This window comes from Schistocerca cancellata, chromosome 5, assembly GCF_023864275.1.
Source record: "Schistocerca cancellata isolate TAMUIC-IGC-003103 chromosome 5, iqSchCanc2.1, whole genome shotgun sequence".
Taxonomy (NCBI): Eukaryota; Metazoa; Arthropoda; class Insecta; order Orthoptera; family Acrididae; genus Schistocerca; species Schistocerca cancellata.
This window is the reverse complement of record NC_064630.1, coordinates 762,245,076-762,262,245: the sequence shown is the minus strand read 5'-3', so window position 1 is coordinate 762,262,245 and position 17,170 is coordinate 762,245,076. Positions and strand designations below refer to the sequence as shown.

Genomic DNA, 17,170 nt, shown 5'->3' with positions numbered 1-17,170 from the left:
TAGTGGTGAGACCACGGCTCATCTTCGATGACGATGCTAGTCAGAAAATTGTCACCTTCAGCTTCATATTGCTCCAGCAGGACCCGACAAATTTCCATTTGATGAGTTTTTTGTTCTTCTAGAAGCATCCGCGGGACCCATCTCGCGCAGACTTTGCGATAACCGAGATATTAGAACATTGTTTCCGAAGTATTACAGCCGGTATTCGGCTTCGCACACAGTTCTCTGGTCGTTATCCGCCGATCAGTGCGTATGAGTTGATCAAGACGCTCACCATTGCGAGGGATGACAGCTGTGGAGGGTCGACCGAGCCGTGGTTTTCATGCACAACCTTCTCATCACCTTGAAAATGCTGTATCCATCGCCTCACATTGCTCACGTCCATTATATCGTTTCCATACAGTTTTATGGATTTCAATCAGCACAATTTCTTCAGTAGTGAGGAATTCAATTACACATCGCTGTTTTATATGCGCGCCCATATCAGACTCCACTTTGGAACACTCCTATGCTGGCACGAACTACCTCAGGATAACGGAATAACTGCAAATGAAAGAGGAGGTTCAAGCATTAGTGCTACGCCAACGACACCTGGCGCCGACATCCAGAGTTACCACACGAAAGTGGTGCTGTCAAAGATGAATTTTTTCGTAGGAGGAAACAATTGATATATGCAGGAAATAACTTTAGAATAGCTATATCAGTAATTTTAAAGACCTAAAGTTATTTCCTGCGTATGTCAATTGTTTAATAATTATATCTTCAGCTCTATGAATAAATTCATCTTTGACCACACCATCTACAGAAACATCTGTGAACTGTTTACAAAAATGTGTATGCGAATGTGACTCTTGAATGAAGTGATATGTACGAAAACGATGGACAAAAGATTGTATGCTGGTGTTAAAACGTTAAAAACGCTTTTCTTGGATTGCGTGGTAAGTTTACACTGTTCATCTTTTCCGCTATTTCGTGCATATTTTCTGCGTTTGACTTACGAAATACATAATCTATCATCGAACTTTTTCATGACAGGAGTACGCATTTAACCTCACTCAAGACAAAAAAATAAAGCACGTGTTAAGAAGAATTACACCTGATGATGGACCCACAGGGTCCTAAATGCATAATGTACATAATAAAACTCGAAAAGTTGTGACTGAAGGCATTTTTTAATTCGTACCTCCAATGTATTGAATACAGTCACGTTTGAAGCTGCGAAATATGGATAAAATCAAATTTCAGCAGGAGTTTACTGTCAACATAACTTGCACCGTTATTAAACATTTTAAGAGCGAAGTTGGACTTCATTTTCCCAAACAACGAAGAATTTTTGTGATAATAGTGCGCCATGTCACTGGGCCACAACTGTTCGCAATTGGTTTGAAGAACATTCTGGACAGTTCGAGCGAATGATTTGTCCACCCGGATCGCCTGACACGCACCCTATCGAATATTTATTAAGGGGCTCCGGAACGCCCTATACTTGCAATGTTAAAATAACGCTTATAAATTACATCTTTCCTCACAAAGTATTTGAGGTAGGAAGTTGAACTTTTTACAGATTATTTATTGGAATATGGGCTACAACTTAACACAGGAATTTTACAAAATTTTAGTTCAGTTATTAAAGATGATTTTTTTTTCAATTGTAATGAAAATTCACAACATTTTTTTGCAATTTTTTATTTATATATTCAAAAATATACAGTTTTTTTGGAAAAAGGCTGTGTTAAATTATGCAGAAGGTACTGTGTAACATTTACTGAAAGTTTGAAACAAATATGTTTGGAAGATCCTTAGAAAACATGTAATTAGTATGAGAAAATAAAAGTTTTGGGAATCGAGCGACAAAGATTGGATTAACTTTTTAGTGCATTCCAGGTCCATAGGATGGATTATCTTCATCCTCTGCAAACTCCTCCTCCAGCTTCCTCTTGTTCCTCCTCCTGTTTACTCTTGCTTGTATTTCTAGACTCTTTACAGCCCTGTCTGCAGCCCGAAGGCGTTCCTTGTCTAAAGCAAGCATCGCTCGTACCGTGTTAGAACCTATCTTCATTCCCATATTTCTAAATACCTCGCACCTTACAATGTTGCCATCATTGAAAGTCGCAACAGCATCATACACACCAAAGTGAAGTGTTTCTATTCCAACAAATACAGTCTCGGGGATTCTCGAACATATAACACTATTTACACTTTCATTGGGGTTTTGAGTTTTTCCGTGAATACACTTTTTCAACAGTTCAGGTGCTGCTAAGTCTCTGAAAATAGGTTTAGCCACAACACATACTTTATCTCACATCACTAAAATGTACCTGATGAACACGGACGTTAATAACAACACCATTTGGCAGCAGTTTAACAGCGCCACAGTGGGTCACGCCCATGTAGAACACATTTCAAAAAAATTTAAAAATAGTTGTAGTCTTCGGAATTGAATAAATTATATATCTATTAAAAGGTAATAGTCTGCAGATTCAGAAAACGCAAAAAAGTAAAAATTGAACTCTTCATGATTTTGAGCCTTTCCGGAGCCCCTTAACATAATCGATAGATCAGTTCGTGCACAAAATCCTGCGTCGGCAACGATTCCACAATTATGGAATGCTATAGAGGCAGCATGTGTCAGTATTTGTTTAGGGAACTTGCAGTGTCCCTGCCACGTCTAGTTGCTGCACTATACCGCGTAAAAGGAAGTCCGACACGATATTAGAAGGTATCTCATGTCTTGAGTCACGCCAATGTATTATTATGTTTTAATTAATTAACAGTAATTAAAACATTCTGCTTTAAATGAAACATGTTATCTGTATCGAGATACACTGATGATCCGAAATATTGTGAACGTCGATTGGTGGCGTTGCGAATGCATCACACGGTACCAAATGCATATAAACCCTGTGGAGTAGAGACGAATGGGGAACAAATCTAGCGAGGGTGCGAGTCACAAATGGGTAAATCCACTGAGTTGAGCGCCTTTGATAAAGGGCGAATTGCTGTGGCCCTGCGGCGCGGTACGAGCATCTCGGAAACGTTGAGGATGGTCAGCTGTTCGCGTGATGCTGTCGTGAAAATGTACTGGAAAGTTGCTGAACGACTGTGGCACCACGAGTGGGTGACCTGGCGTTGTACATCTACGCGTCTCCACAGAACGTGGACGTTGGAGGGTTTCCAGTCGGTAAGGACGGATCAGCAGAGATGTTTGGCATACTTAAGGGGACCTGGACGCCATTGAGAGCCGAAAAAGTAATTTTTATTCAGAAAATTCTGTGAATCTTCCTGATTATAAAAATATATGCTTTATTTATTAATACCTAGCTGTCATACCAGTGTCAAACATAAAACCATGCCTACACTGTCTCGTTATTTAATTTTGGGGCAGCTATTTCCGTTGTAACTCGATTGTGTAATATCTTTGGAGAACTTATCGAGTGTAATATGAGAGTTATTGCAGTCGATCTTTCTGCCAATATGAGTAGATTACTCGAGTTTACTTACGTTTTTCGCGTGCGTTCGTGTAGTAAAGTTGTTGTTGTGGCTGGGTCTGTCAAGCCCTTTTACATCGTAAAACACCAAAACGAAGACGTTTAATTGCAGTAGTAAATTTTACAGTAATCACCACAAGCGTATTGTTGGAAACCGTAGAAATGAAGAGATTGTTACGCCGTAGCGAAGTTTACCGAAAATGGACAATATGTTGGTGCTGTAAATAGTTAAAATAACCGTTACCTGGCGAAGAAGGAAATGATCCAAATAATTTTAGACCAGTTGCACTACTTTTTCATCTTTACAAAATGCTGGAAAGACTGATTTTAAATCGTCTATCACCTGCAATTGACCCATCACTTACACCTCAGCAGTCTGGATTTCGTCCAGGTAAAAGCTGTAAGCCTACTGGTCAGTTGCTAAATCTCACACAGTTTATAGAAAATGGCTTTGCAGCTCGGAAGGTGACAGGAGCGGCATTTGTCGACTTATCAGCGGCGTATGATAAGGTCTGTCACCAGCTACTTCTAGTCAAGGTCTGCAATCTGACCAAAGATTTAGGTCTAAGAGAATCTTGACTCCAATTCTGTTTAATATATACACGAACGACCAACCTATAGCCCAATATACCAGGGGCTTCTTATATGCTGCGATCTCGCCCCAGCCACCCACAGCACAGATATTTCGAATCAGTGGAGAGCAACCTTACGAATGCCCTTGAAGATCTATCCAGATACTACAATACAAACCAGCTTAAACCAAACCCTTCAAATACCCAAGGGTGTGCTTTCCATTTGAGAAACAAGGAAGCCACTCGCAAGTTGAAGATAGTATGGTCGGGGATCGAACTGGAACACTACGAGACTTCAAAATACCTAAGAGTGACGCTTGACAGATCTCCCACTTCCAAAAAGCACTGCATGAAATGCAAGTCGAAAGTTTCCATCAGGAACAGTCTCCTATGGAAACTGGCCGGATCACAATGGGGTAGTCAACCTGAAACAATCAGAACATCTGCAATGGCACTATGCTATTCTGTGGCGGAGTATGCCTGTCCTGTTTGGTATAATTCAACTCATGCTAAACAGATGGATGTAGCTCTTAACGAAACCTGCAGAATTATAACAGGTTGCTTGAAATCCACTCCAGTCGAATGGCTTTACCACCTCCCGGAAATAGCACCACGACCACCACCACCACGTGTTCGAAGAATATTTTGTAAATTTGTGGTAAGTTCCTATGGGACCAGACTGCTAAGGTCATCGGTTCCTAGCCTTACACACTACTTAATCTAACTTAAACCAACTTAAGCTAACAACAACACACACACACGTGCCAGAGGGAGGACTCGAACCTCCGACGGGGTAGCCGCGCGAACCGTGGCAAGGCGCCTAAGACCGCACGGCTACCCCGCGCTGCTGTTCATAAAGAGATAGCTGCGAACAAGGAAAGAAACGCAGTGAAACAGGAAATTTCCCATTTTCTGTATGGGCATGAACCGCATCCACAAGGACAAGGTCAAGGAATCGCACAACGTACAGACGTTGATCATTTTCAAAGTGGTTCAAACATTGGCAACTTGATATAAATCTTCAAAAATGTAAAATTGTACATTTCACGAAACAAAAAAATGTAGTAGGCTATGACCATGCTATCAGTGAGTCAGTGTTGGAGTCGACCAACTCATACAAATACCAATGTGCAGCACTTTGTAGGGATATAAAATGGAATGATCCCATAGGCTCAGTTGTAGGTAAACAATGTTTGTTGATAAAATACTGGCGAAGTGCAATCAGTCTGAAAAGGAGATTGCTTATAAATCTCTTGTGCAATCCATCCTAGAATACTGCTCAAGTGTGTGGAACCCGTACCAAATAGGACTAACAGAGGTTGTTGAACGTATACAGAGAAGGGCAGCACGAATGATCACAGGATTGTTTGACCCGTGTGAAAGTGTTACAGAGATGTTGAAGGAACTGAATTAGCTAATTCTTGAAGGTAACTGTCCCAAGAAAGTCTACTAACCAAGTTTCAGGAAACGGCTTTAAATGATATCTAGGGATATAGTACAACCCTCTATGTATCACTCACACAGGGATCGTGAGGATAAGATTAGAATAATTACTACACGGTCAGAGGCAGTCAGACAATCATTGTTACCGCGCTCCATACTTGAAGGAAACGGGAAAAAGACCCAGTAACTGGTACAATGGGATCTACTCTCTGCCATGCACCTCACGGTGGTTTGCAGAGTATGAATGTAACGTAGGTGTAGATGCGGCGAAATGTACCGACAAAATTATCTGTATGACACACAGTTTCGGAGATAAGATGTCATAAACGTTGAGTTGCGTGAAAACGAAACTGTAGGGCAAAATTCGTAAGAGATACACGTAAAACATGTGAACAAATATGTGTGAAATAAGTTAAATATTTTTTTAAATGTATGTGACATGTGCGTACACGGGTGAAGCCCTGCAGTGATTTCGACCAAACTTGGTACACGTGTTATTTGCTATATTGAAAGAAATATTGCGCGGGTAAGAACCACCAGCCTCAATCGGAGTGGGGTGAGGGACTGAGAAGTGTGGAGGAGGAAGACGTGGAGAAACAGAGAGGTGGTAGGAAGAGACAAACAGAGAGAGGGAGAGGAGTAAATGGACAGAAAGCGGGGGAGGAGGAGGTGGATAGGGAGAGGTGGAGGTGGAGATGGACTAACAGAAGACTGCAATGAATTCACACCCGGGCAGTGCCAGGTACTCAGCTTGTGTGCGTAAAATTACTGATTGAAAAGGGACTGATTTCAGGTAATGTTATGTTGCAGCCTGAAGTGTGCATTTGTTCACAACAGAATCAACTTTTATTACACGAAAATTTAGACTATTACGTACAAACAGTCTTCTGCTGAAGCATTCTTTAGATATTACCCACGTGCTGACAGACGGTCTCTGATTGAGAAAAAGGGACGCAGAATTCAGCAGAATGATACTCCCCTATTGTTCTACGGGGGAATACCAGTGCAGTGGAAACCAAATGCCATTCACTCGAACACCTTCCTCTTTCCAATTGATGCCTAGCGTAATGTTTGGTAGTCTGCTATCTCTCCGTACAGCTCATCCTAATACTCCCTGCTGGCTACCACGACCTGGGTCTCATCAAACTGAATGTTGTAGTTTTCTGACTTCAAAATATGCTCGCTACAGCTGATCTTTCTATTTCTACCCTTCAACTACTACTTTTTTTCTATTCTATTCACCAACAATTCACAATGGAAAAAACACAATCAACTTCCAGAAATGCGTGACACTACACCTTAGTGTTGATGTATTCACCTATGAAATTTCATTCTCGTCATTACGAAGTCACTGTGTACAATGTTGTAAACGAAATAAGTATGTCCTCCCCACCTTGAGATACCGTCCACAGACAGGAATCTAATATTCGTTTCATTGAGCGAATCCACTGGATTGTGGCATAAGAGCCACAAAAACAGCTATCTACTTTTCATAAAAATGTCTTCAATTGAAGATGGCATCCAGTGCATATTTCTTCCGAGTGTAAATATTTTTTTACAGGTGGCTTTCATGTCCATTATTCCATTATCTCCCAGATTTTAACAATGAATTACGAAAGGTGCTGTAATTACAGCAAAACACTTACGTGCAATTTCCACATAACATGCTTCTCACCCCCATTGAACTGTCGATTATTCCTAAACAAATCTCTTTTTGTCGCCATTATCTCAGAATCTCTCAGCCTTACATCCCATTTCAGAGCAGCTTTCACTATGGATATCTACATTTTAAAGTAGTTATTTCCTCCCAACCAACAGCAAAAAAAAAAAAAAATGATGTGTAGATTTCTGAATGATTTCACTATATGCAGTGTTCTCGAGAAATAACTGTAAGATACTCATTCTTTACAGATCTATTCATGCTAAGATTAATCAGGACTTAAAAAATAAGTCCAAAAGTTGGTCACCTTACATGAATTAAATAATGTAGTTGTTTTCATGAAGTCTGTTCTACTTATTTATTACTGAAAGGTTTTAATAATTTTGCAATTTACATAATGTGATTTTTGTTCAAAAATAACCGTAAGTGAAATGTAATAAGCATTTATAAAACGAAAATCTACACCTGTATAACAAATGTTAAGGCATTATACACTGAGAAATTTTTTCAATAGATTTGATCTAAAATAAACTAACTGAGCTGCATTTTCACTAAAGTTAAAGCTGTAGATGAAATATTTGATATTGGTGCAACAAAATTTGCAAGTTACCTGTTTCATACCTCATTAGAAAGCGCAAAAGCTGTTATCTGAGGCATTATTATGTAATATTTCATTCAATTAGAGTTAAGATCTTGAACCTTGAAAAAATTATGCTCATAATAAGTAACTGTATGCATGAATGGTAAATCTGGTAGTGGCTTATAAGTACTCATCTAATCGCATTGAACAGCTGAATATTTTTCTGACAGCTTCACTCCATAAAAATTCCAATCTTGGAGTCCTCTTGTGAGTTTGTCAATGAAAACTAGTGCCACAAAATGTCACTCAGGACTAGATCTTGAATAATCATTCATGAAGAAAAGTAGATCAAAAAAGTTGGACATTATGTTATGTTCTGAGCCGTTTACTACAGTCAATAGATTTCGGAACAATTTTATTTTTAGGTAAGCAATACAGAAGAAAGCGGCCAGGCCCTTTATTCATAGTACACTCTGTGCACTTCTATGGAGAGTCAGCGGAAGGCAGTCCTACCTGTCACACACGACACTGTACGAATCCAAGACAGGCAGAAAACAGCACACACACCTTGCCTGGTAATATATGAACACAAAGTATTTCATTCCGTAAACCCACATTCAACATGAATGTGATCAAATTAACTACCAAAAAGGCTAAATTAATTATTAATGTATAAATTACAGCCAAAGAAAAGAGCATTGTTTGAAAATAGCTAATCTGACAAAATACAATATCTTACACAAGTGAGAAACAGTTGAGAATGGCCTGCATGTAATTACATTGTTTACTTTTTGCAGAAATGGAAACAGCAACAACTCACGTCTCGCAGTGGTCGCGGCGTGAAAGTGATTTGTCTAGTCAGCTGGAAGAGACCCCCCAAGGTTCCCCCAGGAGCGGCCGAGCGTCCTTACGTGTGTTCAAGCTGCGGGGCGACAGACAGAACAACGGAGGCAAGGTGACTCCCGCCTGATGCTGCAAACTAGCACGATGTGAACTTTTGAGGCAAGCTGTCAATAGGCAAAATATCCTTCAAGTGTTGTACTGTGACAGTGAAAACTCCATCACAGTGACATTCCTGTACGGTGTACATTTAGTGTAATATCTTGTATGTGTTGCTCCTGTAATGAGGCCCATGTCTTTGAAACAAATGACCTGAGATTGTTTTGTCACAAGTTCTTATTATGCACTGTGATTTATAATGTCAACCATTGTTGATGTGCAAGACACCTCCACACGTAACCACTAAAAATATCATTATCACCTACTGAAGGTAATTTGTAAGAGATAAATAAGCAAACTGTATTACTTGACGTTCACAAGGGTGTAATCATGTCTATCAGTTGTGCATTGCAGTGAAATATGTTGGAGAACACTATACAGTGTGCATCTTAGTAACAAGAAAGAAATACTCATTGTAAAATTGTGTGCATCACAAATAACTGTTACAAGTTTGTCATTTATGTGGTGTACATATATAGTCTCCACCAAAGAAAGACATGACTTGTATATTTTTATTTTGTACAGAAAAGAAGAAATATCGATAAATGTGTCTTCATATGTTTCAGCATACTTTTCTAATTAATGTGACATGTTCAATGTATTCTCTAGTCTTTAAAGTGTACTTTTTTACTATTTTATGGGTAACTATTAAAGGTGTCCAAAAAATTTTTCCAGTCCTATAATCGAATTCTCCATTGGTTATAATTTGTGTAAGACTATTATTTTTTGTTCACCATGTATTACTTACCACCTTGTTAATAATGCAAATGACATTGAATGTCACTTTTTCTCAATAGTTCAATGTAGGTTGATCATAGGGTAAATTAACCACTTTACATTCCATGAGATTGCTGGTTGTTCATAACTTGAAGGCATATGATCCAGAAGACTACATTTCCATACACTTGTACCTGTTCTGATGAATGTTTGCAGAAAGTGCACTGTAAATTTGGATCAAAATGAATAATAAAAAACTTACCAGTACATCATTTTTTAAAAGCACATGAAGTGTAGACACATCACATTGTTGAGTAACAGTTATAATGCAAACATTGTTTGTATGTCTTTGGAACAACTTTTACATCAAAATTCACATGAAAAACAATCAGTTCTGTGCCACATTTTTGCAATAAATTTATGCCAATGAACAGATATGGAGCCATTAAATTTTCATTTTAAATGTTTATATTAATCTGTGCTTTTAATGTTGAACATAATGTGTAAAAGCAACATTGTCTCAAAAAGTAACTGTGGGAAATAGATTGTTATTAATAACAATTATTCAGAAATAATTTCCTTCTGTGTGTGTACATGTGTTTCCGTGTGTTTTTGTGTGTAAACTTGTGAAATGTTCACATTCATTGGAATGAGAGACTGAATTGACACATTATGTGAATTTCCTGACTATAAATGGTCAGTTTGTACAATGTACTCTGAAAACAAATTAAATAAATTTTCATGTATATTCCTGAATACTTTCAGTTATGCCTCATGTAAAAAAGAGCTACCTAATGGAGATCTTCTAGCAGCACTTTGGACTTTAAAAGCAATTAAATCTGAGTGAAATCTGATATTAAATTCTTTCAAGCAGATACTCACAGTGGGCAGATAAAAGTTACTCTGTAATCAAAAGAAAATCATTTGTGAATTATTGTAAAGGAACATTTATGTACCAAGATTTGTCAATTTTAGATTAAGCTATACAAGAAATCTAAATCTAAATATATATAAAATCTAGTATAGCTGATGAGATAGCAGCCTTCTAAGGAGAAGTAGCTTCCATTCTGATTTAGTTGATTATACTATGCTGCTGTATGTGTAAATGTCCTTATGCTATATAGTGACAGTGTGTAGTTCATATAGAACAGACATGAAGTTCGTATCATTACAACATGTCTCTCAGTTGGGCAGACATGTGGGTACCACTAATGAACTTCTCTTTCTGAATAACTCTAAGACACAGATCCACTACTTCAGTGACATTACTGTGAAAATTAAATGCAACGGATTTTAACGCAAGTGACTATAAAACTTTGCCCTGTATAATGTAACTGAAGATGACACACTGCATTTCTTATTGCAATACTACTCCTATTGTCTACCACATAAGTAAGTAAAATAATCAAATGTGAAGATCGGATCTCGTGAACTTGCATGATAGATACAATTACATATCATGACAGATTTATTAATAAAAACATAAGGTATGGACAACATAATAGATTGATTACACTCTACCTCGTATTCATAAAGCAAAATGATCTGCTTGGTGGTTGACACAGTTGAACCAAGGGTAATGACTGGACTTTAATTGTGACTTTAAATGTATAACACAACCTGTTTGTGATTAATACAAATGAGAGTCGTTATGAACTGAAACCGGGAACAAACTGCTACAGTGGGCTTGAAATTCCTCACCATACACCTGCAGAAAATGTGAAACGCAGTGTCCAGCACGCCTCAGCGTCGAGACGGGTGGTGTACCTCCATCATATATTCTCGATTGTTCAGTTACATCTTCATGTGCAGACTCTAAAAAGAAGTCTTTGGAGGACGCTATTGAATGTCGTCTGCACTCCTCCACCGTTTGCCACCAAATCTCTGGCTTCTCACACTATCTGCCATGCTGCGGAAAACTCTGTATGGAGTTCACACCAGCAAACTAAAACAGCCAATTGAGAACTCGAAAAACACTGCTGCGACGATTTCGTGTACCATACAGCCTCTCTTCAGAAGTCGGGAAGAAACTGTTGCTCCAATCCCAGTATATTGACAGAGGTCCACTGTGACTATTTCCGACGTCACGGACCACAGACCAGTCAACACATTTATCTTGCACGAGCAGTCCGGAGCGTCGACATGGCCTGAGAAAAACGCCACAGCATTCTCGATCATTCATTGTCTGGCCGCCAACAGTGCTCCCGCTCAATGTTTTCGCTGATCAGGTTGATACTGATCTTAGCGATAGCAGGAAACAGATTGAAGCCCTCACGGAAATGGTGGACTAAGCTTCGCCTTTTGTCCAGGAACCATTACTTCTCACATTCCTAGATATCTCTACAAAAGAAATTGTGAGAATAGCTTTTTCCTCTGGCTATGGTGACAATATGCTGAGACCATCTATTCCTGGCCTATTCGTTGCCTGTGGCCAGTGACCACCGTGGTATGCCACATTCCTCGCGGTGGCTTCTGCCATGCTGGAACCTCAGCCCGACTGGCCTTCCCAGAACTGGCACCATTAAGCCTCACCTGCCACAGCCATGGGTGCCGGTCAAAAACAAGCTCCTATCTCCTCCAGCTCAAGCAACGGCATGCGTCTAGCTACAATTGAATTTACCATTACAACTACAGGCAACCGCCTCTCTTAACCTCATTGACCATAGACCATGTGATTGTCAGTTCGAGAGATTAAATACAGTGGAAGAAAGGCAGGTCAAAAGGACCTGCCATCTTTCATCATTACTTCTCAAGCTTACTCACTCTACCACACATTTGACCATATGCACTATTCTTCAGCAACCCCCAAAATCATCCTGTATTAATGTTTAAACTCTAATAAATTAATACACAGCGTGTTTCAGAAGTGATGGTCAGTATTCAGGGATATGACGGAAATGACCATTCGAAATAAATAAGTGAAGTAAACATGGGTTCTAACCGCATACATTAAGAGCTATGAGCAATTCTTGATCTTCAGTACTGTGGAACAAATCTCTTCTACTGCAAGTTCTTTGCTTTCCGCATTTTGGGACCAAAACAAGAAAAAAAATTCCAGTAAACATGTACTCTAAAATGCATACCTTAAAAGTTATGAGTAATTGTTCATTAGAAATGTTGTGTTTCAGAGTAGCTAAGATGAACAAGTGCTCACAGCTCTTAAGGTATGCATTTTAGAGCAAATGTTTGGACATTTTTTCCCTGCTCTGGTCCATACCACCGGTTCCCAAAGTATGGAGAGCAAAGATCTTGCAGTAGAAGATATTTGTTTCACAGTATCGAAGATCAAGAATTGCTCATAGCTCTTAAGGTAAGCGTTTTAGGGCCCATGTTTAGCTGATTTTTTTTTTTTTCGAGTGATCATTCTCTACTGACCACCACTCCTGAAGCATCTGGTATAGTCTACAAAACTAATATCTATTATAGCTGATGAGGCAGCAGCCATCGTTGGAGTAGCGGGTTGCTTTCTGATTTAGTTGATTATATTTTGGTGGCTTAAGTGTAAGTATCATTAAGCTGTATAGTGACATTTCATAGTTCATGCAGTATCGACATTAAGTTCATATCACTACAACATCTCTTTCATGCGAGTACCTCTAATCAACCTCTGTCTCTCAATAACCCTAAGACACACAGCCACCACTTTAGTGACACTACAGTGAAAATTAAACTCATTGGAATTTAACGCAAGTATAGTGAAACTGAAGATGACACTGTGTTCTTACTGCAGGACTGCCATATGAGTAAGTAAAGTAACCAAAGGTGAGGACAGGAAGCTGATAACTTAAATGATACATAGATCTAAATACCGCGACAGATTTATTCATAAAAACGTGAATTAAATGGAACATGGACCAACACAATACATTCATTACGTTCTGTCTCGTATTTGTGAAGTAAAGTGATCTGACTGGCAATTGACGAAACTAACCCAAGTGTGACGGCTCGACCTTAACTGTCACTTTAAATGGATGACACCATCTGACTGTGATTAATATGAATGACAGTGATTGTTAACCCAGAAATAAGCTATTACACTGCGCTTGAATCGGACAACAACCGTTGCTACTGTGGGCGAGCAGTTGAGTAAGAGAACTCAAATCTAGATCCCTAGTGTCAGTGCTGCGAAGTGCTTATCATACACTTTTAGAAAACGTGAGGTGCAATTCCCGTCAAAGCACGCCTGGGCGTCGAGTCGGACGGGGGGCTTCCATCACCTCCTTTTGTCCGGACGCCCCTTCGTGCCCAGACTCCAGATTCAGAAAGAAAACGAGATCTCCTCTAGATGACGCTACCAAATCCTGTCTGCAGTTCGCCAAAGAATGTCTGTCTCCTCGCACTGTCTGCCAAGTCGTGGTAAAGTCTGTGTGGAGCTAGCACCAACAAACTAAAACCGCATACTGAAAACTCTGAAAACACTCCTGCGCCAATTGCGCATCACTACGACCGTACAGCCCTCCTCCACAAGGCGAGAAAAAACTGTTCCTTCATCGACAGGCATCCGCAGTAAATATTTCTGACATCATGGACTGTGATCCAGTCAACACGCTGTTATTTTGCATGCACAGGAAACTGCACAGTCCGGTGGATCTACGTAACCTGGAGCAAACGCCACAGCACTCCGGCCACCAGCAGTGCTCCCGCGAAACATTTTCATTGGTCAAGCCGACACCGATCTTAGCGGAAGCGGGAAACAATATGAGGCCCCCTGCCGGAATGGTGGACTGTACTTCGCCTTGTCTAGGAACAGTTGCTACTCTCACATTCCAACATACGCTCCTGGAAATTGAAATAAGAACACCGTGAATTCATTGTCCCAGGAAGGGGAAACTTTATTGACACATTCCTGGGGTCAGATACATCACATGATCACACTGACAGAACCACAGGCACATAGACACAGGCAACAGAGCATGCACAATGTCGGCACTAGTACAGTGTATATCCACCTTTCGCAGCAATGCACGCTGCTATTCTCCCATGGAGACGATCGTAGAGATGCTGGATGTAGTCCTGTGGAACGGCTTGCTATGCCATTTCCACCTGGCGCCTCAGTTGGACCAGCGTTCGTGCTGGACGTGCAGACCGCGTGAGACGACGCTTCATCCAGTCTCAAACATGCTCAATGGGGGACAGATCCGGAGATCTTGCTGGCCAGGGTAGTTGACTTACACCTTCTAGAGCACGTTGGGTGGCTCGGGATACATGCGGACGTGCATTGTCCTGTTGGAACAGCAAGTTCCCTTGCCGTTCTAGGAATGGTAGAACGATGGGTTCGACGACGGTTGGGATGTACCGTGCACTATTCAGTGTCCCCTCGACGATCACCAGTGGTGTACGGCCAGTGTAGGAGATCGCTCCCCACAACATGATGCCGTGTGTTGGCCCTGTGTGCCTCGGTCGTATGCAGTCCTGATTGTGGCGCTCACCTGCACGGCGCCAAACACGCATTGGCACCAAGGCAGAAGCGACTCTCATCGCTGAAGACGACACGTCTGCATTCGTCCCTCTATTCACGCCTGTCGCGACACCACTGGAGGCGGGCTGCACGATATTGGGGCGTGAGCAGAAGACGGCCTAACGGTGTGCGGGACCGTAGCCCAGCTTCATGGAGACGGTTGCGAATGGTCCTCGCCGATACCCCAGGAGCAACAGTGTCCGTAATTTGCTGGGAAGTGGCGGTGCGGTCCCCTACGGCACTGCGTAGGATCCTACGGTCTTGGCGTGCATCCGTGCGTCGCTGCGGTCCGGTCCCAGGTCGACGGGCACGTGCACCTTCCGCCGACCACTGGCGACAACATCGATGTACTGTGGAGACCTCACGCCCCACGTGTTGAGCAATTCGGCGGTACGTCCACGCGGCCTCCCGCATGCCCACTATACGCCCTCGCTCAAAGTCCGTCAACTGCACATACGGTTCACGTCCACGCTGTCGCGGCATGCTACCAGTGTTAAAGACTGCGATGGAGCTCCGTATGCCACGGCAAACTGGCTGACACTGACGGCGGCGGTGCACAAATGCTGCGCAGCTAGCGCCATTCGACGGCCAACACCGCGGTTCCTGGTGTGTCCGCTGTGCCGTGCGTGTGATCATTGCTTGTACAGCCCTCTCGCAGTGTCCGGAGCAAGTATGGTGGGTCTGACACACCGGTGTCAATGTGTTCTTTTTTCCATTTCCAGGAGTGTAATTCCGTGAAATAAGTTGTGAGATTTATTTTATTTCTTTTTTTTTACCTCTGGCTACATGGACAATACGCCAAGGCCCCCTGCTCCAGGGTTTTCACCTCTTGTGGCCAGTGACTCCCGTGGCTCAGGCTGAGTCCCCTGCGGTGGCTTCTGCCATGCTAAAACGCCAACTCAAGCTGCCCATTAAGCGCCACCTGCCGTGGCCATGACTTCCTAGCCAAAAACAAACACTCATCTCCTCCATCTCAAGAAGCAGCATACATCTAATGTGATTCCTGGAGCTTTCCCGGCTTACTGAATGTTCGATGAGGTTTCGGGATTGCATTCGGATCATCTTGACTTCTTGGCACGATATTTCGGTTGGCAATCGTCGAGCCATCTTCAGGTGTGTGTCCATCACTGGAGACTGAAAGCTCCTAGGGTCGGCTTTATAGCAAAAATTGCGCATCAGTGGCAGTCGCAGGAGCGTCCTCTATCGAATCCACGCCCTCTGGAAATACCGTTCTGTCCGTGGCGCGCAGGCGCATGCGTAACGGTGAAAACTCAATGTCCGCCCTCTGTCGGAATGTGCGCTCGTGTTGCTAAAAACAAACGTCAGATGTCGCCAGACGTGTCATTATGAATAAACTTTCTTCTCTCAGAAGAAATTGGGGACCGGGTCCCAAGCCATGTGTGGAAAAGCAGTGCGGCAAAGCTTACATCGGTCAGACGACATGCACAGTGCATGAAATGTGCGTTGAACATGAATAGCACACTCTCCCCTTCGCAGCCCAGTAAGTTGGCCATAGCTGAGCATTGTATTACCACAGAACACGCTATGGATTTTTCTGCCACGAAAATCTTGGCCCCAACGACAACTTTTTGGGATTCAGTAATTAAAGAATCTGTGGAGATACACCTAGCACAAAATCTAATAAATCGTGATGGCGGTTTTCAACTAGACAAAGCTTGGGACCTGGTGATATCTATGGCATCTCCGTATCCTCTTTAAACCCCAAACCTACGCTCTGCCTATCAATTTGGTGCATCTGGTAGCTTCCTTCCTCTCACGCCGTCCTTCCTACGTCACCCTCGACGACGCCAACTCCCGTATCTTTTATCCCACTGCTGGTGTCCCCCAGTGCTCCATTCCCTCCCCTCTCCTATATCTCCTGTACACCGCAGATGTGCGCAAGACGCCCTGACCTGTCCACCTCGTTCAATATTCTGATGACACTGCCTTCCTGACTTTATACCCTACCCTTCAACGGTCCCAACACACCCTCCAAACCCACCTTGACCAGTTCATCGCTTGGTGTAACCAGTGGTTCCTTCATATCAACCCCTCCAAAACCCAGGCAATCATCATAGGCCGCACAACCTGCTCCTTCTGTGTCCATGATTTCTACCTAACCATTTATGGCTGTCCCATCCAGCTCACCCCACTTTGAGATACCTTGGCCTCACCCTAGAGCATCACCTCACCCGGAACCTTCACCTCCTGACCAACCAGCAGAAAGCCCATTCCCACCTCCACCTCCTGAAA

At 42.0% G+C, this 17,170-nt stretch overlaps 1 protein-coding gene across 8 annotated transcripts in view; it reads left to right on the top strand.

Moving 5' to 3' along the window:
• LOC126187883 (adipokinetic hormone/corazonin-related peptide receptor variant I) overlaps positions 1-10,210 on the top strand; it is a 1,289,392-nt gene extending 1,279,182 nt beyond the window's left edge. For 4 of the 8 annotated variants that reach the window (XM_049929223.1, XM_049929220.1, XM_049929222.1 and 1 more), the window contains 2 exons: positions 8,169-8,318; positions 8,541-10,210. In XM_049929223.1, the coding sequence (XP_049785180.1) occupies positions 8,169-8,318; positions 8,541-8,713 (323 nt within the window). In that variant the 3' untranslated portion in view covers positions 8,714-10,210. The remainder of the gene's footprint in view (positions 1-8,168; positions 8,319-8,540) is intronic. The other 4 variants (XM_049929225.1, XM_049929224.1, XR_007537802.1 and 1 more) reach the window with 3 other exon arrangements.
• The last annotated feature ends 6,960 nt before the right edge of the window (positions 10,211-17,170 follow it).